This window comes from Perca fluviatilis, chromosome 20 (genome assembly GCF_010015445.1).
Source record: "Perca fluviatilis chromosome 20, GENO_Pfluv_1.0, whole genome shotgun sequence".
Lineage (NCBI taxonomy): Eukaryota > Metazoa > Chordata > Actinopteri > Perciformes > Percidae > Perca > Perca fluviatilis.
Window position 1 is genome coordinate 13,977,440 of NC_053131.1, and position 23,082 is coordinate 14,000,521.

General features: G+C 38.6%; 2 protein-coding genes and 2 gene segments (V, D, J or C); 3 read left to right on the forward strand and 1 right to left on the reverse strand.

The window, feature by feature from the left end:
• LOC120549766 overlaps positions 1–23,082 on the reverse strand; it is a 40,436-nt gene that overhangs the window by 1,611 nt on the left and 15,743 nt on the right.
• Positions 4,074–4,614, forward strand: LOC120549769. The segment is given in 2 exon segments: positions 4,074–4,199; positions 4,292–4,614. Coding segments are annotated over 2 exon segments (360 nt in total).
• tspan37 (tetraspanin 37) lies at positions 7,035–12,362 on the forward strand. Of its 2 annotated transcripts, XM_039786889.1 has the most exons (7): positions 7,038–7,652; positions 9,146–9,337; positions 9,427–9,501; positions 9,596–9,694; positions 10,533–10,685; positions 10,805–10,888; positions 11,593–12,362. In XM_039786889.1, exons 1-7 carry the CDS (start codon positions 7,590–7,592, stop codon positions 11,668–11,670), a joined length of 744 nt encoding a protein of 247 aa, XP_039642823.1. In that variant the 5' UTR covers positions 7,038–7,589; the 3' UTR covers positions 11,671–12,362. The 2 variants fall into 2 exon arrangements, with proteins under 2 accessions (XP_039642824.1, XP_039642823.1); XM_039786890.1 differs by lacking the exon at positions 9,427–9,501 and having other exon boundaries at positions 7,035–7,652.
• Positions 13,611–22,937, forward strand: elavl1a (ELAV like RNA binding protein 1a). Of its 4 annotated transcripts, none has more exons than XM_039786886.1 (7): positions 13,611–13,749; positions 15,476–15,535; positions 17,185–17,377; positions 17,839–17,942; positions 18,519–18,672; positions 18,785–19,010; positions 19,933–22,937. In XM_039786886.1, exons 2-7 carry the CDS (start codon positions 15,500–15,502, stop codon positions 20,255–20,257), a joined length of 1,038 nt encoding a protein of 345 aa, XP_039642820.1. In that variant the 5' UTR covers positions 13,611–13,749; positions 15,476–15,499; the 3' UTR covers positions 20,258–22,937. The 4 variants fall into 4 exon arrangements, with proteins under 4 accessions (XP_039642820.1, XP_039642822.1, XP_039642819.1 ...); XM_039786888.1 differs by having other exon boundaries at positions 17,197–17,377; XM_039786885.1 differs by having other exon boundaries at positions 13,612–13,749; positions 18,519–18,681.

Sequence of the window (23,082 nt, forward strand, 5' to 3'; positions counted from 1 at the left end):
CATTTTCATACTTAATTGAATATTCAAGGCTTTAATAATGATACAGATTGAAAGTATTGCATAAAGAAGATTATTTCTTTAATTTTGCTTTACTTTTCTACACCTGACAGTTAAACGATTACAGTCTCCTTGTAACAAAGTAATTTTTCACAGTTTTATAACAGTTGATACAAAGTTAAATGAATATAATTATTTTAAATATTAATAATTAACAAAAAATGTTCAAGCAGAAGTGAAATATGTTATTTATCTTCAATAAACCCTGTAAATAATTTAAAGGCAGACAAACAGACATCTCATACCAACCACAGTGGACGCAAACTCATCCTTAAATCCTCAACTGCACTTCTAATATCAATATATTTTTCTATTCCATTAAGATCAGAGATATTGTTAATCCGAGCAGTATTCCTCCTGATGTTGTGTCCCACGTTGCCTTCAGTCTGTTGAGAGCAGAGAAATCATTTCCATAGAGAGGAGGCTTTGCATGGTCAGCTGATCCTCCAGTGAACTGAGAAGGTTTATAGTCCTGGGAGTTCAACACTGCAGGACTCAGATCTGTCAGTCAACACAGCAGAAAGCACAACCACCATGACTCTCATCACCATCCTCATCTGGACGCTGGCCTGCTGCTGTTTTACAGGTCAGGATTATTTTGAAATTATTTCAAATACCAGTCACATACATAGAGTAATTGCTGGATAAAACCATTCTACATCTTAATATGACTTAATGTACAGGTTTTGTGTGTCTTTCTTTAAGGATCTAATAGTCAAGTGACAGTGACTCAACCTGCAGTCGCAACATCTTCTCTTGGATCCGCAGTCACTCTCACCTGTAAAACCAACCCAAAAGTTTATGTTTGGTCAGATGGAGATAGTCAAGTACACTGGTACCAGCAGAAATCTGGAGAAGCTCCAAAATTGGTCATCAGCTTGGGTCAAAATCCCACAAGTGAGTTTTCCTCTAGATTTTCTGGCCGAGGAGACGGAGTGAACGCTGCAATGACCATCAGTGGAGTTAAGGCTGAAGATGCAGCAGTTTATTACTGTCAGAGTTACCATAGTGGTGGAGTGTTCACACAGTGATTTGTCGTCGTACAAAAACCTCCCTCAGTCAGACTGCAGAGACTCTGAGCTGTTACAGCAGGAACCGACTGCAGCTGCTGAAGAGGAAGAGACTCTGACACAGATCACTGAACACAAAATACTCCAAATACATATTCACACTAATATATTATACATATCATATTTTATTTATATTAAATATTTTAAAAAAATCTATCAGCACTACATCACGTTGTGTTCACATTTACTATTGTCCAATCACATATTTAGAAAAACTTGATTGTTCTTGTCTTTTGTTTTTATCATGATTAAACATGTATTCTTTTCTTTTTTATAACACTATATAATTCTAAGTTCAGTTTAAAAACTTTAAACTTTAAAACGTAGTAATATTTCATTGATCAATCCAAAGCTTTTCATTTCCCACCGAGAGGAGTATCAGTTGAAGATATGAAACCATGACATTTCTTACTACTCTTCATCAAATAAAAGACCAAAGACTTCATCATGTCATTCATCAGTGAAAGCTTTATTAGCAGCAACATCAATCATCAACATGACAGTTATTAAGCACACACACACATCCAGCTGCTGAGCTACACACATTACTCTCTAAGTTGCTGTCCAACACTTTACAGCAGTGCTGTTCTCTGTCACACAAAGCTTTAGTTTCCTCTACAAACATTGAAACTCATATTGATCAGAGCAGCAGGTGTGTTCCTCCTGCTCCCCCCACACAGAGCTCCTGTCCTGGGCTTCAGCCAGCCCCTCTAGCCCTTACACTGGCTCCTGTGGAGGGACTGGATCTGGCTGTGGCCATGATGGAGGACCCTGCAGGAGTACAGCTCTCCTAACATCCAGCGCTCCTGGCTCAGGCTCAGGGTGCTGCTGCTGCTGTAGCGTCCACTCTTCTCCTCCTCGGAGCTGCTCAGGACCCCCTCTGTCACCTCTGTACCGTCCAGCTCCCAGCTCACCTCGGCTCCCTGAGGAGAGTAGCCAGTCAGCAGGCAGGCCAGCGTGGCCGAGCCCCCAGAGAGCTGCTCAGAGGAAGGGGGAAGCAGAGAGACTGAGGGCCTGACCATGGGGCCAGCTGGAGGGGAGAGCAGAGACACACCAGGAGCACATTAACTTCCACTGTAGGACAGACAGCTGAACATGAGACACTTGTGATACATGACAGAGGTTAACACTACTGGGGAGTAGCTGTGTGAGGGATACTCAGTGGTCGAATGTGACTAAGTACGTCTACTACAGTACTGTATAAATTTGAGGTACTTGTACTTTTCTTTTCATGCTACTTCATACTTCTACTCCACTATATTTTAGAGGGAAATATTGTATTTTTTACTCCACTACATTAATCTAACAGCTTTAGTTAATAGTTACTTTACAAATTAAGTTTTTTTGCACACAAAACACATGTAGTTAAAAAATACTATGTTTTATTTTAAAATAAACTATCCAACAATATACAGGTCTACAAGTACAGCTGAAATGATTAGATGATTCACCCCAGAACTGTTCGGATCGTTTCCTGTTTCTAAAATTTGAGGATTTTTCTGCATTGACTACTTTTACTTTTAATATTTCAAGTTCATTTTCCTGATGATCCTCCTTCTACTGCTGGTGATGCTGTGATCACACAGAGGAGAGGAGCTGAGACATGGGAGGAAATGAGCTCTAATCAAACACAACTATAACAGTTGGTGTCATTTTGACATTTAAAGCAATTCATCTTTTAAAAAAAACTGTGGATCTCATCATAAATATGATTTAGTCAACTATATGCAACATGACTTTAAAGGTTTAAAGCTAATAGAAAAGTTGAATTAATGTTCATTAAATTAAATCTTCTCATCTGCTTCATGATGTCTGACAGTAAATAACTCATCCCTGAGATGATTTTCTTGTGAAAAGAAATGTAACATCTGTATACAGTTAAAGACTCTGTCATCTGTCTGTTTCACTTCCCTTTCACCACTTTTCACCACACAACGGTCTGTGACGTTGAACTACAGCGATACTGCAAATAATTTTAATCTCACTTGCTTGTTTTAACATCATATTTTATACCAAACAATTGTTTAAATGTGAAAACATAAACAAACCAGGAACTACATTTTGAGGCTATTTTCTGAACTATCAAAATTTGCTCAGAAAAGTTTCAAACCAAACTTTGTGAAACAAATATCTGATAAAAGAAATCTGCATATATTTCACCAAAACATCATCTTTAATACTAAAAGAATATTAATCTCTTCACAATGTTCTTTCTGAACCTCAATATCAGACCAACCTAATAGTTATACAAAAATGTCCAAAACATATAAATGATCCAACATGATTTTGTGTTTTATTACATTCTAATGCAAAATTATTTATTAATATTTCATGGTGTAGAAATAAATAATCTGTGGTACTTACAGTAAATGATGAGTTTGGTTCCTCCACCAAAAGTCCACCACAGTGATACAAACTCATGAAGAGGCCGTACAAAAACCTCCTGCACTGGGAACAAGCATCTATCCACTGAAAACTCACTTTTTTGGTCTCAAAACTGCAAAATATTTAATTTATGCAATGTACAACATTATTTAACTATTACCCCTGAAATTTCTTCAAAAAACAATTATATCATTTTATTGTAATTTTTTCATCATTTGTAAAACTCCAAAGAAAAACAAAAGGAAAAAAGTTTAGAGAAATCTTGATCCACAAGTTTATGATGAAAAGCTTTCAAAAGTATATTGTTTACAATACAAGTTAATAAAGGAAAATCAATCCATATATTATACCAACCACAGTGACACTGTTATCCAAATGTTGAAAATCCTTAAGCTTATAATTTATTTTTTCCCTTCACAATAACACCATAGATATTGTTAATCCGAGCAGTATTCCTCCTGATGTTGTGTCCCACGTTGCCTTCAGTCTGTTGAGAGCAGAGAAATCATTTCCATAGAGAGGAGGCTTTGCATGGTCAGCTGATCCTCCAGTGAACTGAGAAGGTTTATAGTCCTGGGAGTTCAACACTGCAGGACTCAGATCTGTCAGTCAACACAGCAGAAAGCACAACCACCATGACTCTCATCACCATCCTCATCTGGACGCTGGCCTGCTGCTGTTTTACAGGTTCATTCACTCAGCAACATTTCAAACATCATGTGCTGCCTTTTCTCTCATTTATTTCTGCTGATAAATGAATGATTGTTTTTGGTCTGCAGGATGCAGCGGTCAGGTGACTGTGACTCAGCCTCCAGTAGTGACATTTACTCCAGGATCCACTGTCACTCTCAGCTGTAAAACCAACCCAAAAGTTCATGTTTGGTCAGATGGAGGTAGTCGAGTAAACTGGTACCAGCAGAAATCTGGAGAAGTTCCTAAACTGCTGATCTACAATGGTAAAAATAAACCATCCAATGGAGGATCTCCAGGTCGATTCAGTGGAACAGGAGACGGAGTGAACGCTGCAATGACCATCAGTGGAGTTCTGACTGAAGATGCAGCAGTTTATTACTGTCAGATACGATGAAATAAACAGTGCTTGGTCGTTCACACAGTGATTTGTCGTCGTACAAAAACCTCCCTCAGTCAGACTGCAGAGACTCTGAGCTGTTACAGCAGGAACCGACTGCAGCTGCTGAAGAGGAAGAGACTCTGACACAGACCACACTGAACACAGAGCTGACAGGAACCCCAACAAGCACAAACCTTATTGTGAACTCTGCTTATTTCTTTAAAGTATTTTTTTCAACCATTTTAAGATTGGAGTAGGGACTTCTTCCATTTTCTCAGTTTCTGCTACATTATCTCCCTGACCTTGTTTCAGAGTGATCTGGCCTCCGGCTGCAAAAGTGTGGTTTATGCCTAATTCAGCAAATCAGGATTTTTTAAACACATTTATTTTTTATTATCTTGAACCACCTATCCCAAAGCCAATCACAACTTTGCCCTAATTTCTGGTCAGAATTTATTTTGCTTTTCTCTCTCTGGCCATCATGTTTAGACAAGCTACTGGCTGAACCCCAACTGATAAACACCAAAAACCAGAGAGACAAAGAAGATCAGACTGGAGCTGCAGAAACTTCATCTTCATCAACCTGCAGAGAAACAAAGTTTACAGACTGAAACAGATTCACACTGAAACATGTTGACAAAGTCTGATTCTTCTCTGTGTGAGACTCAGTTCACCTTATAGATTCCTGGCAGCTCAGCTCCACCAACAGTCTGAAGGTTGTGTGTTCAAATCCCACCTGGTCTCTTTGTGTTTTCCTTCTGTCAACCCTCAGAGGACTGTTTCATAAAGGCTTCTCTTATTTTAACAAAAAAAGCCTGTCTTGAATGAACCGAACAAACTGAACCAGGACCAGTCGGTTTCATAAAGACACTCAGAGCTGATCAGAGCCTGAATTCTTCAAAACGTCTCAGAGGAGGAAATCAGTCTGAACTGGACAAGAGTTCTCAGAGTAATACATGTTTAGTTCTTATTTTAAGGATTTCATCAACTTTCTGAATAAGAAGTGAGTCATATTTCAGCTGAAATGTAGTTGTCAGCAGCTGCTGATGGAGGTCACACTGATGTTTGGGGAACGCTTGGTGACATTAAACATATTCAAATTCTTTAGACAAATAGCAAAATAATATTATTTATTTATTATTTAACACAACTTTGGGGAAAAGTTGGGAATTAGACTAATAATTAAACTGCCCTTAAGGGATTGTAACCCCTTTAATAAACCTTAAACCATACACATAATGCTTTAAAAACCCTTCTTAGGAAAGATAGGATTGGTTTTAATTAACAGCTAGAAAGATACATTTTTAGGGGTTTTAAAAAACTCTTAAATAGAGGAAATTACTAAGTGGAATATTTTTAGCATGTAGGGCAGCCTATATGGCACTGCATCATATTTACTCCACTGGAAGGGAACCCTAAAGGGCACATGATCAAGTCTGTTGCAGAAGAAGGATCCTCTGTCACTCTCACCTGTAAAACCAGCCAAGCTGTTGCTACATGGTCTAATGACGAGGCAATGTTCTGGTATCAACAGAAATCTGGACAGCCTCCAAAGCTCCTCATAAAATATATGGGCACCCTTGAATCAGGAACACCAGCTCGGTTTAGTGGCAGGGGAAGCAGCTCTGACTTCACTTTGACCATCAGTGGAGTTCTGACTGAAGACGGAGAAGTTTATTGCTGTCTGAGTCAATACATGATAAACAGTGCTAATGTGTTCACACAGTTATTTGCCATCGTTCAAAAACCTCCCTCAGTCAGACTGCAGAGACTCTGAGCTGTTACAGCAGGAACCGACTGCAGCTGCTGAAGAGGAAGAGACTCTGACACAGACCACTGAACACAGAGCTGACAGGAACTCCACCAAGCACAGACTAAAACACATCAAAACTCCTAAAACAACTGCAATTCAGTTCAATTTTATTTTGTTGATAATGTCAAATCATGACAGAATGTATCTCAGGACAGGCAGGACTGTGGCAACAGGCGATAGTAGGCTATCTGGTTTAGGACCCCAATTTTAAATGGGCATTAAAGCACAACATGCTGGATGATCCTTGGGGTTTAGTTCTGTTTCATGAAAGTTTTTGAAAATGGCTGCCCTAAAGTACCACTCCATATTGCATTAAGACATATTATAATTTTTTGCATATAAAGATTATCATCAGTTTATAACATAGGCTAATATACATTATTACCTGGATCCAACAATATATAAAGTATATCCTAGTTAAATTCGCTTCACCATGGTCAGCTTAGACAATATGTTAAATCATCAGTAATACTAACATTGTGTATATACCATGAGGATAATGACAGAAGTAATTCTGCTGTTATTTTTGATTTGCAGGACTTTTAATTGGAGTATTTTGACATTGTGGTATGGCTACTTTTAACTAAATGGGCCTATTTCTTCCAGCTGACTCTTTTTGTATAGTTATTACGCTTAAAACCACAAGAGGGCAGTGTTGACCAGATGTAGGATTGCAAACAGGTATTGAGAGTTTCATTACCATCTCACACAAGCGCACCCAGTAGCCTAGACGCAGGTCAATTTGCTTCAATTTGGATAATATGAAGCATCAGTGCACATCATGTAGGGGCCTACAGGATGTCAGGGTCTACTGTTCTTCCTTGGAGTCATATAACCAAACAGACCAATAGTCCTGGCTCCATAATTCTACAGCTAACCATTTCACTGTAAAACAAAATAGGTCGTTGTGTTGCATTGCCACCTCACACCGCAGAGATGTTTCCGCGTTCTTTAAGGGAAGTTGATCTTTGGCCATCGCGGAAGGAAAGTTGTTCTCGTCTACAGCGTTGTAAAAAAAAAAAAAAAAAATCACGTGCATCCAACTCTCACCCGCTTCATCAAATGTACTGTATTTATTTTACATTATAGGTTTCATGATTCAGCTATGACAGCGCCATCTTCACGTTAGCGCGCATCTGCAGGTTGCGTCGATTACTGCCCGCTCGCTCCTCGCGGCTCCTAAAGTCTGAAAATGAGCGATCAGAGAAGGAAAGCGTTAAAAATAATACTACAGTTGACGTGTCAAATTCTGTGGGTATGTAAGACTTTATCCTCTGTTTTCAGTATCTTGAAGGCCTATATTGTTTTTGTATTCTGCCACTAAACATTACCAATAATATTTGGCTATATATTTATTAATGAAGTTACCATTTATTTACTTCTGTTTAAGATTATATAAAAACAGAGCTACAAGTAGAATAAATCACTTCCATTTGTTGTGTACGTGTTTTGAGGCAGGAACAAAGTAGAAGTAGGCCTACAGCATGAACAAAGCAGGGCACACACACCTGGACACACATGCTCTTTCTATAATATCTTACAGTGTGAACTGTATTGTGTTTACCTTCTTTGTTATTACTTGATTCTCTATTTTGGCAGTCATGTAACTGAATTTTATTGTAATAATGGAAGAATGTTCTGTGGTGACTATGTGAGTTTTTGTGTGAGATTTATTTTTATTTTTATTAGAGTACTCTGGACAAAATGTTAAGCTTACAATCTCCCTCTTTCTTTGTCCCCCTTTCTTTTTAATTGATTTCCCATGATCTGCAGAACCACCAGCAGAGACTTTAAATATTACCCTTACAGCATGAAATTCAGAATCACCACCAGCTTTATTTGCCTTCATATTATATTTATATGTGTACACATAGAAGGAATTTGACTTTTGATGGTTGATAAGTGTGGTATTAATATTCCCAAATTGTCAAACTATTCCTATACTTGATGGAGGAATGTCAAAAGAGGGTTTGTTTTTCAATGTGTATTTTGGATTATGTTGTTGTCATTTTCTTTTTTTTTAATGATAAATAATTTAAAAAAGGGGGTGGGGTGGGGGGCTGATGAGTAGTCATTGAGAGCTTAAAGCTCCATTGTGTAAGGTTTTGAGTTGATTCTTAGCAAAAAAACTTAGTTTTTTCACAAATATGTGCTCATTCATGTGTAATTACTTCCACCAACTAATCAAAGTATTCTCGTAAGCGTAGAATCTGCCATTCAGAATCATTCAGAATACAGCAGGTGGCTCGTATGTATTCTGCCATGTAGCGCCTCCATCTTTAAAATACATTAGCCAAAGAGGGACATGCCTCCGCCTTTCGCGCTTTTAAACTCAGTGGCACCGTGATGAATGCCAGGGGGAGATTACTCGATCTGCCGGCAGATTTGAAAGCCTGTTGAAGATGGAGGATCACTGATACTTTACTAACATTAACTTGCATTCGTTTGGGAACCTGATAGCTGATGTTAGCAATGACATGGTACCAAAATAACGAAAACGTAAAACTGTTATTACAATGGAAGGAACATTCACGGACAAAGTCGTACTTCTTGGAATAAAACGACCACCGTAGGAGTTAAAACGCGATCGGAATGAGAGGGGCTAGAAAGTAATATTCAGTTGGTTGTCATATACATTTTCACCGCTAGATTGGAGAAATTCTTACACAATGTAGCTTTAAAGGTGTTGATATCACGAAGGCATATAGGAATAATCTGTCCTTATAGATCTTTTCATTTATTTACTAGGTGGTGGGGCTGGTGGTGGGCCTGAGTGGAGTCTACCTGCTGATGAACTACAGACAGAGCAGCTTATTTCTTTCTCACAGCTACATCACTCTGCCAGCGGTCCTTGCTCTCGCCAGCGCTGCGTTCCTATTGGTCAGCGGCTGCCTCGGCTCCTGGCTGAGCCTCAGAGAGTCCACCTTTCTGCAGGGACTGGTAAGGTTGTGTGTGTGTGTGTGTTAATGGGAGTATCTGTACTTGCATCAGTGTTTGGACTGTACATAATAAAGTGTTTTCTTCTCCAGTTTGTTTATCTGCTTGTTTTGGTCTTTTGTCTGGAAAGTACGGCTTCAGCGTTGGCTTATTTTCACTCTACAAAGGTAAAAAAGTTACTCTAAAATGAATGTGCACTGGACACTCATGCTTTCCTGTCACTGCAGATCATTCTTTTTGTGTATTGCATTTTTTGTTTAGCTGGATTCAGAGATAGCTCCTCTAAGGGGAGTCTTTCAGAACTACACAGGCAGCAGCCAGGACCTCAACTCTCGAGCTGTGGATGCTGCACAAGAAGAGGTGTGTGTCAGTCATCACTCATGTGAATTGGGTCATGTAGGCATCCAAATACCCCAAGCATATTTCTGGTGTGCGGAATGTGTAATAATGATGTAATATTTCAAAATGTCAACTATTAAAACTACCTAAAGCAGTAGCATGTACCTGAATCTTATACCATTATATTAATTGGCTTTAGCAGGGTCTTGAATACAAGCAACAACTGTAGCTGAGTGTTGAAGCCAGTGGATGAACGTTACCGGGATAAAGCCTGAAATCCGATGTCTCTCGCGTGCCCTCCCCTCTTTCTTTCGCCGCTATCGGGGCTAAGCACCGCCCAGGACACTTATGATTGGTTTAAAGAAATGCAAACAAGCCAGAGTGTTTTTTTCCCCAATCCCAGAATAGAATAGATAGGCCGTGTTGCTAGACCATACGCAGTGCTGACACAGCGCTGTGGAGGCAGGTCTGGCTAGACTAGAATTCAAGTGACTTTGGTTGCACTTCCTCTAATGGCAACAAGATGCAATCTTGAAAATCTACCATTTTTCCTTAATGGCAAGTTAGATGTTAATATTTTCCATTAAGAGGATATTAAGACTTAAAGGTGGGTATGTTTGGTAAGTATTTGTCTTGAGTGATAGGTGTCTCAAGCTACACTCAGCTGTATTAGTTGGCCCAAACAAATCCCTCTAAACCTCAAGCCTTAAATCTTCCATTCATTAATTAAGGGAACCATCAAAGGTGTTTTGTCTACTGGAAAAGTTACACCAAAATCCTGCCAATAATGCTCAAGTTAAGAAGATCTGAAGATCTATTTTGGAAGTGCTAGGGAATTTTGTCTTTTGATTCCCGTTAGTTGCAGTGTTGCGGTGTCCATGACTACAGGGACTGGCTGGAAACCTCCTGGTTTAACCGCACTGGAGGCCTCTGCGTTCCTCACAGCTGCTGCAACTCTACTTTCCCCTCCTGCAATGGCGCTGTGAACCAGCCATGGCAGCTTTATGCACAGGTAGACATGTGCATCCAGATAAATTCAACACTCATTAAAATAAAAAAAGCTCCAGGAGGAATGTCTGATTGGACCTCCTAGTTTTTCTGTCTTTCCTTTTGAATGTGTCTCTCTTTCAGGGCTGCCAGGTGAAGCTGGAGATCAGATTACAGTTTGTGCTGAGTTTTCTCATCTGGGTCTCCCCGCTGGTTTTTCTAGTGGAGGTGTGAAAAGAACACTTTCTGACTGTTTATTCTGTATACATGTGATAAAAAAAACGCAGCCTTATTGAAAAATTAAATACCTATATAGAAGATTGTTTGTTATAATGGTGCAATAATTGATTATTTTATTTTATTTTGGCCAAGCTGTACGCCATTACATATTATCACCTTATAAAGTAGTTGTGGTGAACGTGTTAGCAAACAGTGGCTTATTTACACACCCAGCCTATACAGAGCAACACTAGCATCAATTTGTCATATTTCTGACTACCCAGTGCATTGAAGTCCAATATTCACTCTCTTTTAGCTCTGTTTTGGTCTCCTCCAACTCCTGAGGGAAATATCTGTCTCTTTAGCTGCTAAATGCTCCATTATGTACACCAGCTAGGTCCCTTACTGTCTCTGTCTGCCGTTTGGTGTTAGCCAGTTAGCGTACTTTGGCTGCGTATAATGATTAATTAGCTCTTTTGCTGAAAACATTTGCTTTTTGCTTGAAATAAGGCTGATGAGAGCAGTGAGAGTGAAGGTTGGGTGCTCTAAAACCAAAACAATGAGCTGAAAACACACAAAAAGCCCTGTAGAGCTGAGAGGAGCTGTTGAATTGGGTGATAATTCCCTGTGGGAAAATGTGTTTTATCAGTTTATTAGAGCATTGTTTAATTTGGCTGTTAACCTATTCTCCTTTCTGTCCTCTTATCATGCAGGTTGTTTTGTTTCTGACGGTGGCACAGCTAATGAGACACCAACCAGTTATGGATTATCAAGTACTGGACAAAAACTAAAAGACACTGTGACGGATGGGACAGCATTGTACTTTGCACAATACTTCAAAATATGTTGTATCATATTGTGTAAATGTGCATCAAATTATTATTGGGATTGTTGTTAGAATAATCATTCCTGAACTGCAGACCTCTTACCTGCCCCACCACTGTTGATTAATACAGGTTTACTCAATTACACTGCAAAACGTGACATAAAAGTGGTGAAATATATTTTGTGTAATGCAGTCGTTGGTATTACTGACACCAAAAAGATGACGATGGATGGTTTATGGAAAGCTGTTTATTGCTTTAGATATACAGTTGCACCATTCAGTCTATGTTGGTAGACTCAGCAGTGTCGTATAATCCTTCAGAGTGGAAATAAAAGGCTAAATGATTCTCAGTGATGTATAACATCTTCTGTTTAGTGAATATGACTTGCCATCAGGTTGAAGGTACAGGCTTTTTTTTGCCTATCCTGTGCCTAGATATGTTTCATACCCTACAGTATAGCAAACAAAACATAATATGTGATATGATGACTCTTTGAGGTTACATTGTGTTGTTCTTGATTTTTGGTTGTTGGTGTGTTATTATTGTATACAGAGCACTTTTGTTTACTGTCTCTATGTGTAATTATTGTTGTTCGTCAGAAATTGACACTCAGTATTAATTTCTGAAGGGACAATAAACTAAACTAAATGTTTAAATGCACTGTGCTGTTGATTATACTTGCATTGCATGATTCATAATCTGAATACTCATGATCTGAATACTACTTATGTATGTATCACATTTCATGTCTCGTTCTGTATATCCTTCACTCTCTGAATTGTCTCTAAAATTAGAGCGTCTCTGCATCTTTTATCATAATGGCCATTGGAACCAAATAATTAAAATACTTTCAAACTGGGGCGACCTCTGGCTCACCCAGTGAGAGCGTGCGCCCCATGTAGGCTGAGGCCTTTGCAGCGGCCCGGGTTCGAGTCTGACCTGCGGCCCTTTGCTGCGTGTCACCCCCATCTCTCCCCACCTTTCCTGTCTATCCACTGTCACTCTGAAATAAAGGGAAAAAAGACCCAAAAAATAATCTTTTAAAAAAGAAAACCTTTCAAACTGATTAGTGCAGCCTAATGAGAAATTCAAAATAAATATTTTTCCTGTATATTTATTTTCTTCTGACCTTTCTAAAAAAAACTAATATGTAAAGTATTAAATGGTAACCCTTCCCTTTTGCCACAAGCTGGGATTGCTCATTTGATGAAAATGAAAAATACAGAAATCCCTGTGAAGCATTGCTATTTAAGACCAAACAAGGACATATTTAACGTTTTATATTTTATTTAGGCAATGCAATTCTTGCCAAAGAGATATTCACAGATACAAAAAATACAGTATGTGATCATAGGCTTTAGATTTTTGGGAGTATATTTCTAAGCAATTATCATACAATTTGGAAAAGTCATGAAGTGTTAAGGTGATTAAACAATGTTGAGTATGTTTCTTTCTTTCTTTCTTACAGAGGGCACACAAACCAAAGAGAACATCAGGGTAAACTCTACTGCAAGCATTTTCCCACTGTAAGCCCACAACACCAAGTTAAGGAGACAAACAGCATAAGGAAATGTAAGATAGTATATCTGATGTGTCTGTTACTGCATGGTTTATTCCAATTAGCCTAAAGTAGGCTATTCATATTTCCAATAAAATGCTTATAGAGCTAACATTGTTCTCCATGTTATTACAATTCCTTACAAACTGAAAAGGATCTATACTATTGTTTCAAATCTAATACCATGTTCTTTTGGTGTGATAGGTATCCTCAATTTCTGAATGAACTCTGACAGCAACACGTTTAGCTCTATTTTAGGATTGCATGTTGATATCAGGTTGATATGGATGGATGTTGACCACGCTGTCTCTTCTGCAGAGGCGTGGCTTGGCGCGAGTGGGCGTGGTGGGCTTTGTCACGTAACGTTAGCTCCTTCTCCCTCGGTTTCTTCACTACGTAAGGCTGACTTGGAGGGAAGTGAACGTCGCTAAGAAAAGAAAAAAATAGGAGAAGAGAGCTGAAACAACAACTACCCCCAAAAGCTGGTAATGCGTAAAATGTTGAGAAATGTTACCCGAAGCTTCTCAGATGTATGCTCTGATATTTCGATGCGTGCAGGTCAGTCAAATGCGAATGACTGCCATGCCGCTCTCGCGGGCCTTGGAGCCGTCGGTTAGCTAACGGTGGCTAACGCAAGCCTCCGTGGCCTGTTAGCAGGCCGCTGGGGTTTAGGCGCGGGGACAGAAATGCTTTCATCCGACGCTCTCCAAAATAGGGTCACGATGCTTTACGTTAGCTAACCTGCAAAGACACCGCCACGTAATGTATACCCTTTTAGCTACGTAATGGAAGTATGTGCGTGTGTATGCAATGAAGTGTACAAACAAGTAATATTGTTCCCTGTTTTTGTCGAACCTTGTGGAACACATGTTTACCCTTCTCATCAGAGTGAGGGAGTGAGCATGCAGCTGGCTAACCTGCTAATGCTAGCTAGTAACATTAACGTTAATCAGGCCTCTGCATATTTCCCGAGTTAAAGATCATCTCGCGAATTGCTGTGGTCTTGACCGGTAATAAAAACAAAAGTGCACGTTTAAAACGTAGTTTGTGGTTGCAGAAGACAACGTTATGCTGTTTCTTAGGTAATTTAAATGTTAGCCATCATAAGTGGCCAAATGTGTGACGTTAACCTGAAGGCAATGTCGCCCCAGTACTGAAGTACTGGAGAAAATATCACACCCACATTCTGAAGGGTGTTCATCCAGGGAAAGCACGTTAATTTGTGAGACACAAGTTAATACTTCTACTATACTTTGTGGTTACTCACTCAAATACTGTACGTCTATATTGTGACCTAACGTTACCCCTCATACCACAGCTCCAATTTGACACGCCTCTTTCCACTGGATAACCTAGCTAATCAAAATACTAGTACACTAGACTGGTTTTCCACTAGAAGGACTGGTGCTCATCACTTTAATGTTACTTTATATCAAAGTAAACCAAAATATACTGCATTTATTCTCGTCTGGGATAATTCAAGTATGCATTATCAGTTTACTCTTTTTATTTCCATTAAATTAAAAGTGGTGCAAGACAAAATGGCAGGCAACCTTTTGTGTATGTCCAGTTTTTTTGTTTTTCTAACAATTTGACCATCACATGAGACTGAAGTCCTCGTTTAGCTGACCTGGCTAGATCTAACATCCAGAAAAGTCAGTACTGCATATCCTATAAGCCAGCTTTAGCTGCCAGGTTAGATGCTGGCTAATTTCGTGATACACAGTTAGTTTTTGTTGTTGTTGATTACAACGGATATGGCTCATAACTGCAGCAAAATGGTAAATGACAAGTTCTCAAGCCCCACGTTCACTCAGCAACACACAGTAAATTATGTAAGCGTGCAATAATACACACAGCAAAACAAATTGATTGCTAGAGAAATAAGGCAGTAGTAAACTACACCAAACTTGTTGGAACTTAAAACATAAAGGCACAATTCAACTGGAAGAGCCTTTTTAAACTCTAATAGTGATCTGGGATATCTGCCCAACTTTTTTATATGGCCCCTCGAAGAGTTAGGACCCATGTGGGACTTCTACATACAATTCTGGTGATGTTGTGTTTTTGCTTCTTAAAGCAGGTGTTTGTCAGCCATCTGGTTGTTAAGTGTATAACCTCAATGTCATCTTCTTCAGGCAGTTTGCTTGTTTGCTCGCTCACTGCCTCGTTGACCAAGTTTTTATTTATTTTTTTATTTATTTATTTCAGCCGCAGGAGCAGTGAAGTGTCTTCATGGCAGTTCGTCGAGGACACATTAAGTACTTGAAAGTGAGTATAAGATCTTGGCTCCCATTTCAAACAGCGCTGCAGTATGTGACCTTATCAACTAATTGTTGTTGACAAAGAATTGAATGCTAAAGTCATGTTATATGGTAGCAAGAGATTTGGCTGTCCTTTGGTTGACTCAATATAAAGTTTGACTTCCTACTGAAAATTGGACAGAGCCTCGTTATAAATTTGTAAAGGATGTCATGACTGTACACGGTGATCTCTTAATTTGCTGGTTTTATGTTTGAAGTGAGACGGCATTAAGAGAAATTAAAAACACTCCCGCATACCAGCTCCCACCAGCTATGCCCATGTTTACTGGTTTAATACAGGACTCTCATTCATCCTCTCAAACAGTGTATCTTACCCACCAGAATACACAATCGCAACCCTTCTGTTGCATGAATGGACCTCTGTCAGGTTCACCACCAGACTGGTTCCCTTTTCAGGCCTGATCCCATTTCAGCCACCACAGAAGCAGCTATGTAAAAAGTATTTTGAAGTCAGGTTCCATTCAAGTTGTGGGAACTTAACATTGTTAATAAACCGATTTTCAACTGGTTATCAGACTCAGCTGCAGTTCATTTGGTGTTAAAAGAGCTTCTTGTGTTTCATTGTTTAAATTTCAAATTGCCGTATTGTAAGCCACTACATTGAAACTAATTTGAATCCACTTAAATCCAGTCACATGCTTGTGTAATATAATTCATTACCGTTGTGTGGCTTTTAAAGCTTTTAACCCTTGGTTTTCTGTTGCATTGAAAACTGTAATTGCACTACACGGGACACTCTTATCCCTTTACTACCAACAATACCAAGAATTACTTTTTTTCATTTCCACCGCATTTTAAGAACGGTAAAGATTAGATAAATTAGATTAATGGTGGTTTAAACAACTGCGGCGCAATTGACATTTTTAAACCCAATCCTGTTTTTTGTAATTACTGTTTTTGTAATTTATCAGTGTGACTGATGTTTGAGTTTAATGGAATGAATGAAGATAAAAGTCACACAGAGGTGGAAAAGGCTTTGGAAAGTACCATTTCTGGTACTTTTCTATGATAATTCTGTGTATGAATTAACTAAGTTAATTCATACACAGAATTATCTGGAGAGATTAACCACAAACATACTCATTGTTTTTAAAGAGTGGTGGGAATTATTATTTTTTTTAATCAAGATATTTTATATGTAGTTTTTCTGTTCAGAATGCATGCACTTTTCTTTTTTATTGTACAGCAACAACATTTTAAGACACGTACAGTGCTTCAACTGATTATTTACATTATGGATTAATCTGCTAAATGATTATCAATTAATTGATTAACTAGTTTTATCTATAAAATCTTGGAAAAAAGTGAAAAAGACTCACTGTTGATTATCAGAGCCAAAGGTGACATATTCAAATGGCTTGTTTTATTCCACCAACAATTGAAAATGCAAAGATTTATTAAGATTACTATCATATATGAAAAAGAAAAGCTGTAGTCATCACAGTTTAAGAAGTGGGGACCAATAAGTATTTGGCTTTTTTTGCTTGGAAAAATGACAAGCAATTAGTTGACTAGTCGATTTTCTGTCGATCAATTGATCGGCTAATTGCTCTTGTTCTGTGTACTTACCTTGCTTTGTGTTTCCCGGCCCACCTGACCGACCTGCAGGAGGTGTATGACATGTCGAACGGTTATGAAGACCACATGGGAGGGGACGAGGGGAAGGACGCCAAGACCAACCTGATAGTGAACTACCTGCCTCAGAGCATGTCGCAGGATGAGCTGCGGAGCCTCTTCAGCAGCATCGGGGAGGTGGAGTCTGCCAAGCTGATTCGAGACAAAGTCGCAGGTATGCTACTCTCTGAAGCAATAAGACCTGTGACAGACCAGATGGACGCTTAAACACAAGATTTTGTTTTAGATGGCAAAGGATTTGTGTAACCTCTGAATATATCAGTGGTGGTTCAGCTTTATGACTTGAAACTTTCCAAAGACCTTTATTGGCAGGATATCTACTAAAGGCCTGTTTTCTGGCTCCTCCTTTTTATTTTATTTTCTAATGTAATTTTTATTTGAAAGACATTCCAAATTGATTTCCTGTTTGAGTTGGGTTGTAGTTTGCTCAGTTTTTCCACCACCATAGACTTGTTTTTATTCCAACCAGTCCTGTAGTCTCTTTCTTTGTTTACACTAGCATGCAATGTTAAGATTTGTTTTTGTTTTTAAATATTTATTTGTTTGCAGATTTTTTTGAACTATACAACGTTTTTTTTTTGTTTTATTTTATTGTTTTCCTTTTTTTTTCTCTAGGCCACAGTTTAGGGTACGGATTTGTTAACTATCTTAACCCTAGTGATGCAGACAGAGCTATCAGTACACTGAATGGACTAAGGCTACAGTCCAAAACTATCAAGGTAACGTGCAATAAGGTGTTCTACAATTCTCAAACCAAAGATGTCATGTCATATAACTCCTGTGGCTCCTGTGCTGTCAGCTAACTAGCTAGTACATGTCAGCCCGAGGAAGTGATACTGCTTTTACAGCTCACTTACTGCCCTATCTGACATGTCTGAGTTTGATTTTAATTTTACTTATTTTATTTGACACATTCTGTCAAATTCAATGTATTTCATGTATGTAGTTCTTCAAAAAGTACCTTTTTTGATCAGTTGGATTTTGTTTTGTTGTTGTTGCTGTAATGTTCTTTTATGCCTCTCATTTGTGCTCTGACCAAAAGACTTAATACCTAAAACCACTCATCAGATCATTATATTCTGTTTTCTTTTATAGTCCAAAGTTTTTTTTATAATAGACAAACCCATTCAGATGAGAGTGTAACTTCTAAAAACACCTGATATAATTGCTTTTGAAAATCCAAGAAATTGTTAGATTTAAGTACTCATTTTGATAATAGATTTTTTTTGTTACTTTGTTTTCTACATGTGTATCAGTGGAGTTTTAATCAGGCACTTGTTGCTTCCTGTTGCTAGGTTTCATACGCACGACCCAGCTCTGACACAATAAAGGATGCCAACCTGTACATCAGCGGCCTGCCAAAGGCCATGACCCAGAAGGATGTTGAGGACATGTTTTCACGATTTGGCCGCATCATTAACTCCCGTGTACTTGTTGACCAGGCCACAGGTACGACAGGTGAATGACTTCCTTACTTTGCAATAATTCTCTTTAGCATATTGCTCCTAGTTATGTTTCTTGTATCAGAATAGGCAGTCACCAGCTGCTCTGTTATACCCAGGCTCATCCCGCGGGGTGGCTTTTATCAGGTTTGACAAGCGGGCAGAGGCAGAGGATGCCGTCAAAAACCTGAATGGCCAAAAACCACCTGGATCCTCTGAGCCAATCACAGTGAAATTTGCTGCCAACCCAAACCAGGTGAAGAACACGCAGATCATCTCTCAGCTCTACCACAACCAGTCCCGACGCTTCGGAGGGCCCGTACACCACCAGGCACAGAGGTTTAGGTGAGAGAAGTTGTGAACGTTGACATACACTAAGTAGGACGAGCAATGCAATTAGTCAATGATTTTGTGACTCTGGTCTGAACCAGTACAGTAATGTTGCCATTGCTCTGTTCTTTGCAACTTTTAGACTTGTAATAGCTAAGTAATTGGTGATAGCTTCTAACCTCTTAACCCTCATTTATCAACAGCTAGTCAGTATACATAACACTAGCAAACACGTCAAGTCCCCTGTGATATATTATAGCAGGAGAGTGTTTGTTTTTTGTGTACCAGAACTCTGGCAGAGTTTGGTAAAAGTTTAACTTTCATTTTTTAGTTACACACCAGAAAATAATGAAACCGTTGTGGAAAGAAACATAGTTTGCATCAGGGGCAAAGGGAGGCCTGGCAGAACCAGCTTGGAAACCAGTGATTGAAACAGTTCTTAGGTGTATCAAAAAGTACTGCCATGGACAACTACCTTTTGAATGTGGTTCTGGCTCAATGAGAAACCTGCTTAGGTTTTGATGGAGGAGTTTTAATGCATATCATAAGTTAATGAACTAGAGCTGAAATAAGTCGATAAATCGTATTAATCACTTTTTAGAGTAAAAAGTAAAAGTTCCAGCTTGGTTTTCTTAGTCTTCCTTGACAGTAAACTGGATATTCTTGTGCTTTGGACTGTTGGCGTGACAAAAAAAAGACATTTGAGCATGTCAACTATGGGAAAATGTGATGTGAAGGGCATTTTTTTTATTACTATTTTTCTGGCATTTTAAAGGCCAAACAATTGTAGAAAATAATTGACAAATTCAATATGGAAATCATTAGTTGCAGGTCATTATATTATTAAAGAAACTGTTGTGCTAGTGACAGACTTTCACTTCTTTTGTTTCAGTGTCATTGATAAATCCACAAGTACTCTAAACCTTGTCATTTCTAGGTTCTCCCCCATGGGCGTTGACCACATGAGCAGCATGGGAAGCGCCAGTGTTCCTGGGAACGCCACCTCCGGCTGGTGCATCTTCATCTACAACCTGGGCCAGGACGCCGATGAGAGCATCCTTTGGCAGATGTTCGGTCCCTTTGGCGCCGTCACCAACGTCAAGGTGATCCGAGACTTCAACACCAACAAGTGTAAGGGCTTCGGCTTCGTTACCATGACAAACTACGAGGAGGCGGCCATGGCCATCGCCAGCCTGAACGGCTACCGGCTCGGAGACAAGATACTGCAAGTGTCCTTTAAGACCAGCAAGGGCCACAAGTAGAGAGAGTGCGACAATCGGGTGTAGAGGAGAAATGGAAATGACCTGTGCCGAGCTTTTACAGCAGCGAGCAGAAGTATGAGTTTTATAAGTCTGGCACATCTGTTTTGGTTTTAGTGTATTCAGAGTTAAACTCTTCTGCACCTTTGTACTTGTCTAAAGAGTGTCTAGGCTGGTTTTCTTTTCTTCTTTATTTTTTTTCATCTTTATACTCATGCTTGGAGCTTGAGGACACTCAGTAGTTTTAATTTTTAGTGAGGGGATGGAGAGGGCAAAATCCCATCATACCACCAAGATAACTTTTTTTGAAAATTATCTAAAACAAAAATTCTGTCCGTATGTGTTGCATGTATATGTGGGGACTAGATAAAGGAGACGCAAATGGTTTTGAGCCGTGCACTAAAAAATACGGAGCATAAGGAAAGCCCTGCAAATTGTTCTCCAACTGTGAATGTTTGTGGATGATTTAGTCTAAAGAGGGCGAGGAACAATGTTTTGCCCGTTGCCAGTGGTTGTTTTCGTTTTGGAAAAGCCGTGCTCTGTTCTGGATCCTCGTCATAAGTAGAAATAGATGCCTTAAATTATCATCCAGTGTACACAGACCTACAATACCACTCACTGTCTCAAGTCAATCTAAGAGCAAAGCACTTTTAACCAATCTGCTTTAGGTTACTATGAATATTAGTCTTTTCCATGTTAATCTATGACTTTTGCTCAGCCTCCTGCCAGGTTAACAAGTTTAAACATGACAAGCTCTGGAGGGAAATGTTTTTGTTTAGGTATCCCTGTGTAAAGTGTCTTTTTGTTATAAGTTGTAATTCAGGAAAAGTCATGTAGAATATGAACCCCAGTCAATGAGTAGGGAATTAGGATGGACCAAAGGCAGGGAGAGATTTGATCCTATTACCACACAAGAATTCTCTGAGCAGATTTAAGATAAATGTATACCTATTTTTCTTTTTTCTTTTGAAGAGGTACTAAGGTTATATCTGACGCTGACAGAGTAACATCACTTTGGCTCAGTGTGCCGTTCGGTTTCTTTTTTTCTTTTGAGTTTATTTGTATTTTTGTTTGGAACATTTTTTTTTTTTTCTAAAGGCATATATTTCCATTTGTTACCATGTAAGTTACAAACTTGTTTTGATGAGTGCTTATCTCAATAGCTCAAGTTTGGAAAGAAATGAATGGCCTTTATTCATGGTTTCAGTTTAGATTTGCTTTCTTTCTTTTCTTTTGTTTGTTTCACATTGAGCATAAACCATTAAATTTTATTTCTTTTTGCTGAAAGTTTTGTTTGGTTTGTTTCTTTTTTATTTAAATTTTTTTTTAGATTTGGCGTTTTCTTCCATTTGTTCTATTTTCTATTAGCAAATCTGCAGTGTTAATGAAAGGTCCCCGGTCAAGCAAAAACAGGCTGTTACAAAAAGTGTTTCCACTGGAGGCGTTTCTAAACGTCTGAGACAGGTTAACATTTTTTTTAAAGAAACAATATACGGACCAATGTTAGTTGTTAGAGAAAATATTATTTAACCTGTACACAGACACTTGAAGGAAATGTATTGTCCTGAAGACATTTCATGAAGCAACTTTTCTAAGATTGCCAGATAGACCGTTTGAACCACTCAAGAGCAACATAATTAGCATGTTATAGCTGTAGATTGGCACTTTGATACAGTTGTCTTTTAAGCAGTTTTGAGTAGAATCAAAGGCTTATTTATTGACATCAGGCTCAGCAAATCTGCGTTCTGATACCTTGCTGTTTGGGAGGGCGATTTTACATTTACAACACAAAATAAGTATACATTGTTCACTTGAAGATTTTGTCTTTTAGACCCAAACACATTGCTTTGTCTAGTGGATTACTTTTAACTAGTGAGGCTTTGTTTACTTCTTATGTCATCCATTTAGAAACCATCATTGGCATGTCATAGCTCATCTTTTAATAGTGATGAATTTGGTACATTGTCTTGTTCTCCAAGGTGGGACCACTGATAGAGTAACATTATAAAATCATTTTTGGCAACAGTACCTGCTCACACTTTTTAGGATTCGCTTTTAAAAAACCTTTTCCCCCCCAGTAATAACTCCTTTTCGCTTCATTAAATGCCTCTTTAATCTGTGCCCCTTCCGAAAAGAATATTCACATAAGCTTCAGATTTTGTCAAAGTGCTTTTTGATTTGGTATTTTCATGTTATTTTTGTGTCACAATTCTTAACTTATCCTTAACTTTGTGCAATATTTCGTGACTTGCTTGCTCAAAGCAGGTAATAGAAAGTTGTAGTCTTGGACTGTCATCTTTTTTTTTTTTTTTTATGATTTCCTTTTTCTACTGACGTTTTAGGTTACTGCTCAGTTTTTTTCAGCAGTCTAGTTAGAATTGCATGAATGATGCAAGTGAATTTGTTTTCGGGAAGTCAGTATAAGCTGCATTCAGCCTTAATTTATAAGTGGGAATGGTGTATTTTACATCAGAGGAGGCGCAGATAATTTATTTAACGATGTATGCGGTCATACTTGTTACTTATTGGAGTGTTTTTTAATGGATCATTTTCAAAAACATTTTTGTTTTTCTTGGTTTTGAAGGACACTAAGTTGAATTCCATTAAATGTCTTCTAACATTGGATAATTTCAATAAAAACATGGTGGCTTTTCAGAGTTGAAAATGTCTCTTCAGAAGCTTATTGTGAATTTGCTGTAAGTGATTTCATTGACAAATGTACAGACATGTGCATGCACAGTTTAAATTTAGCATGTTACTTAAGTCCATCGTTGTAGGATGACTATTTCCTATTTTACTCAGCATGCCAACAACTAAAAGTAGAAATA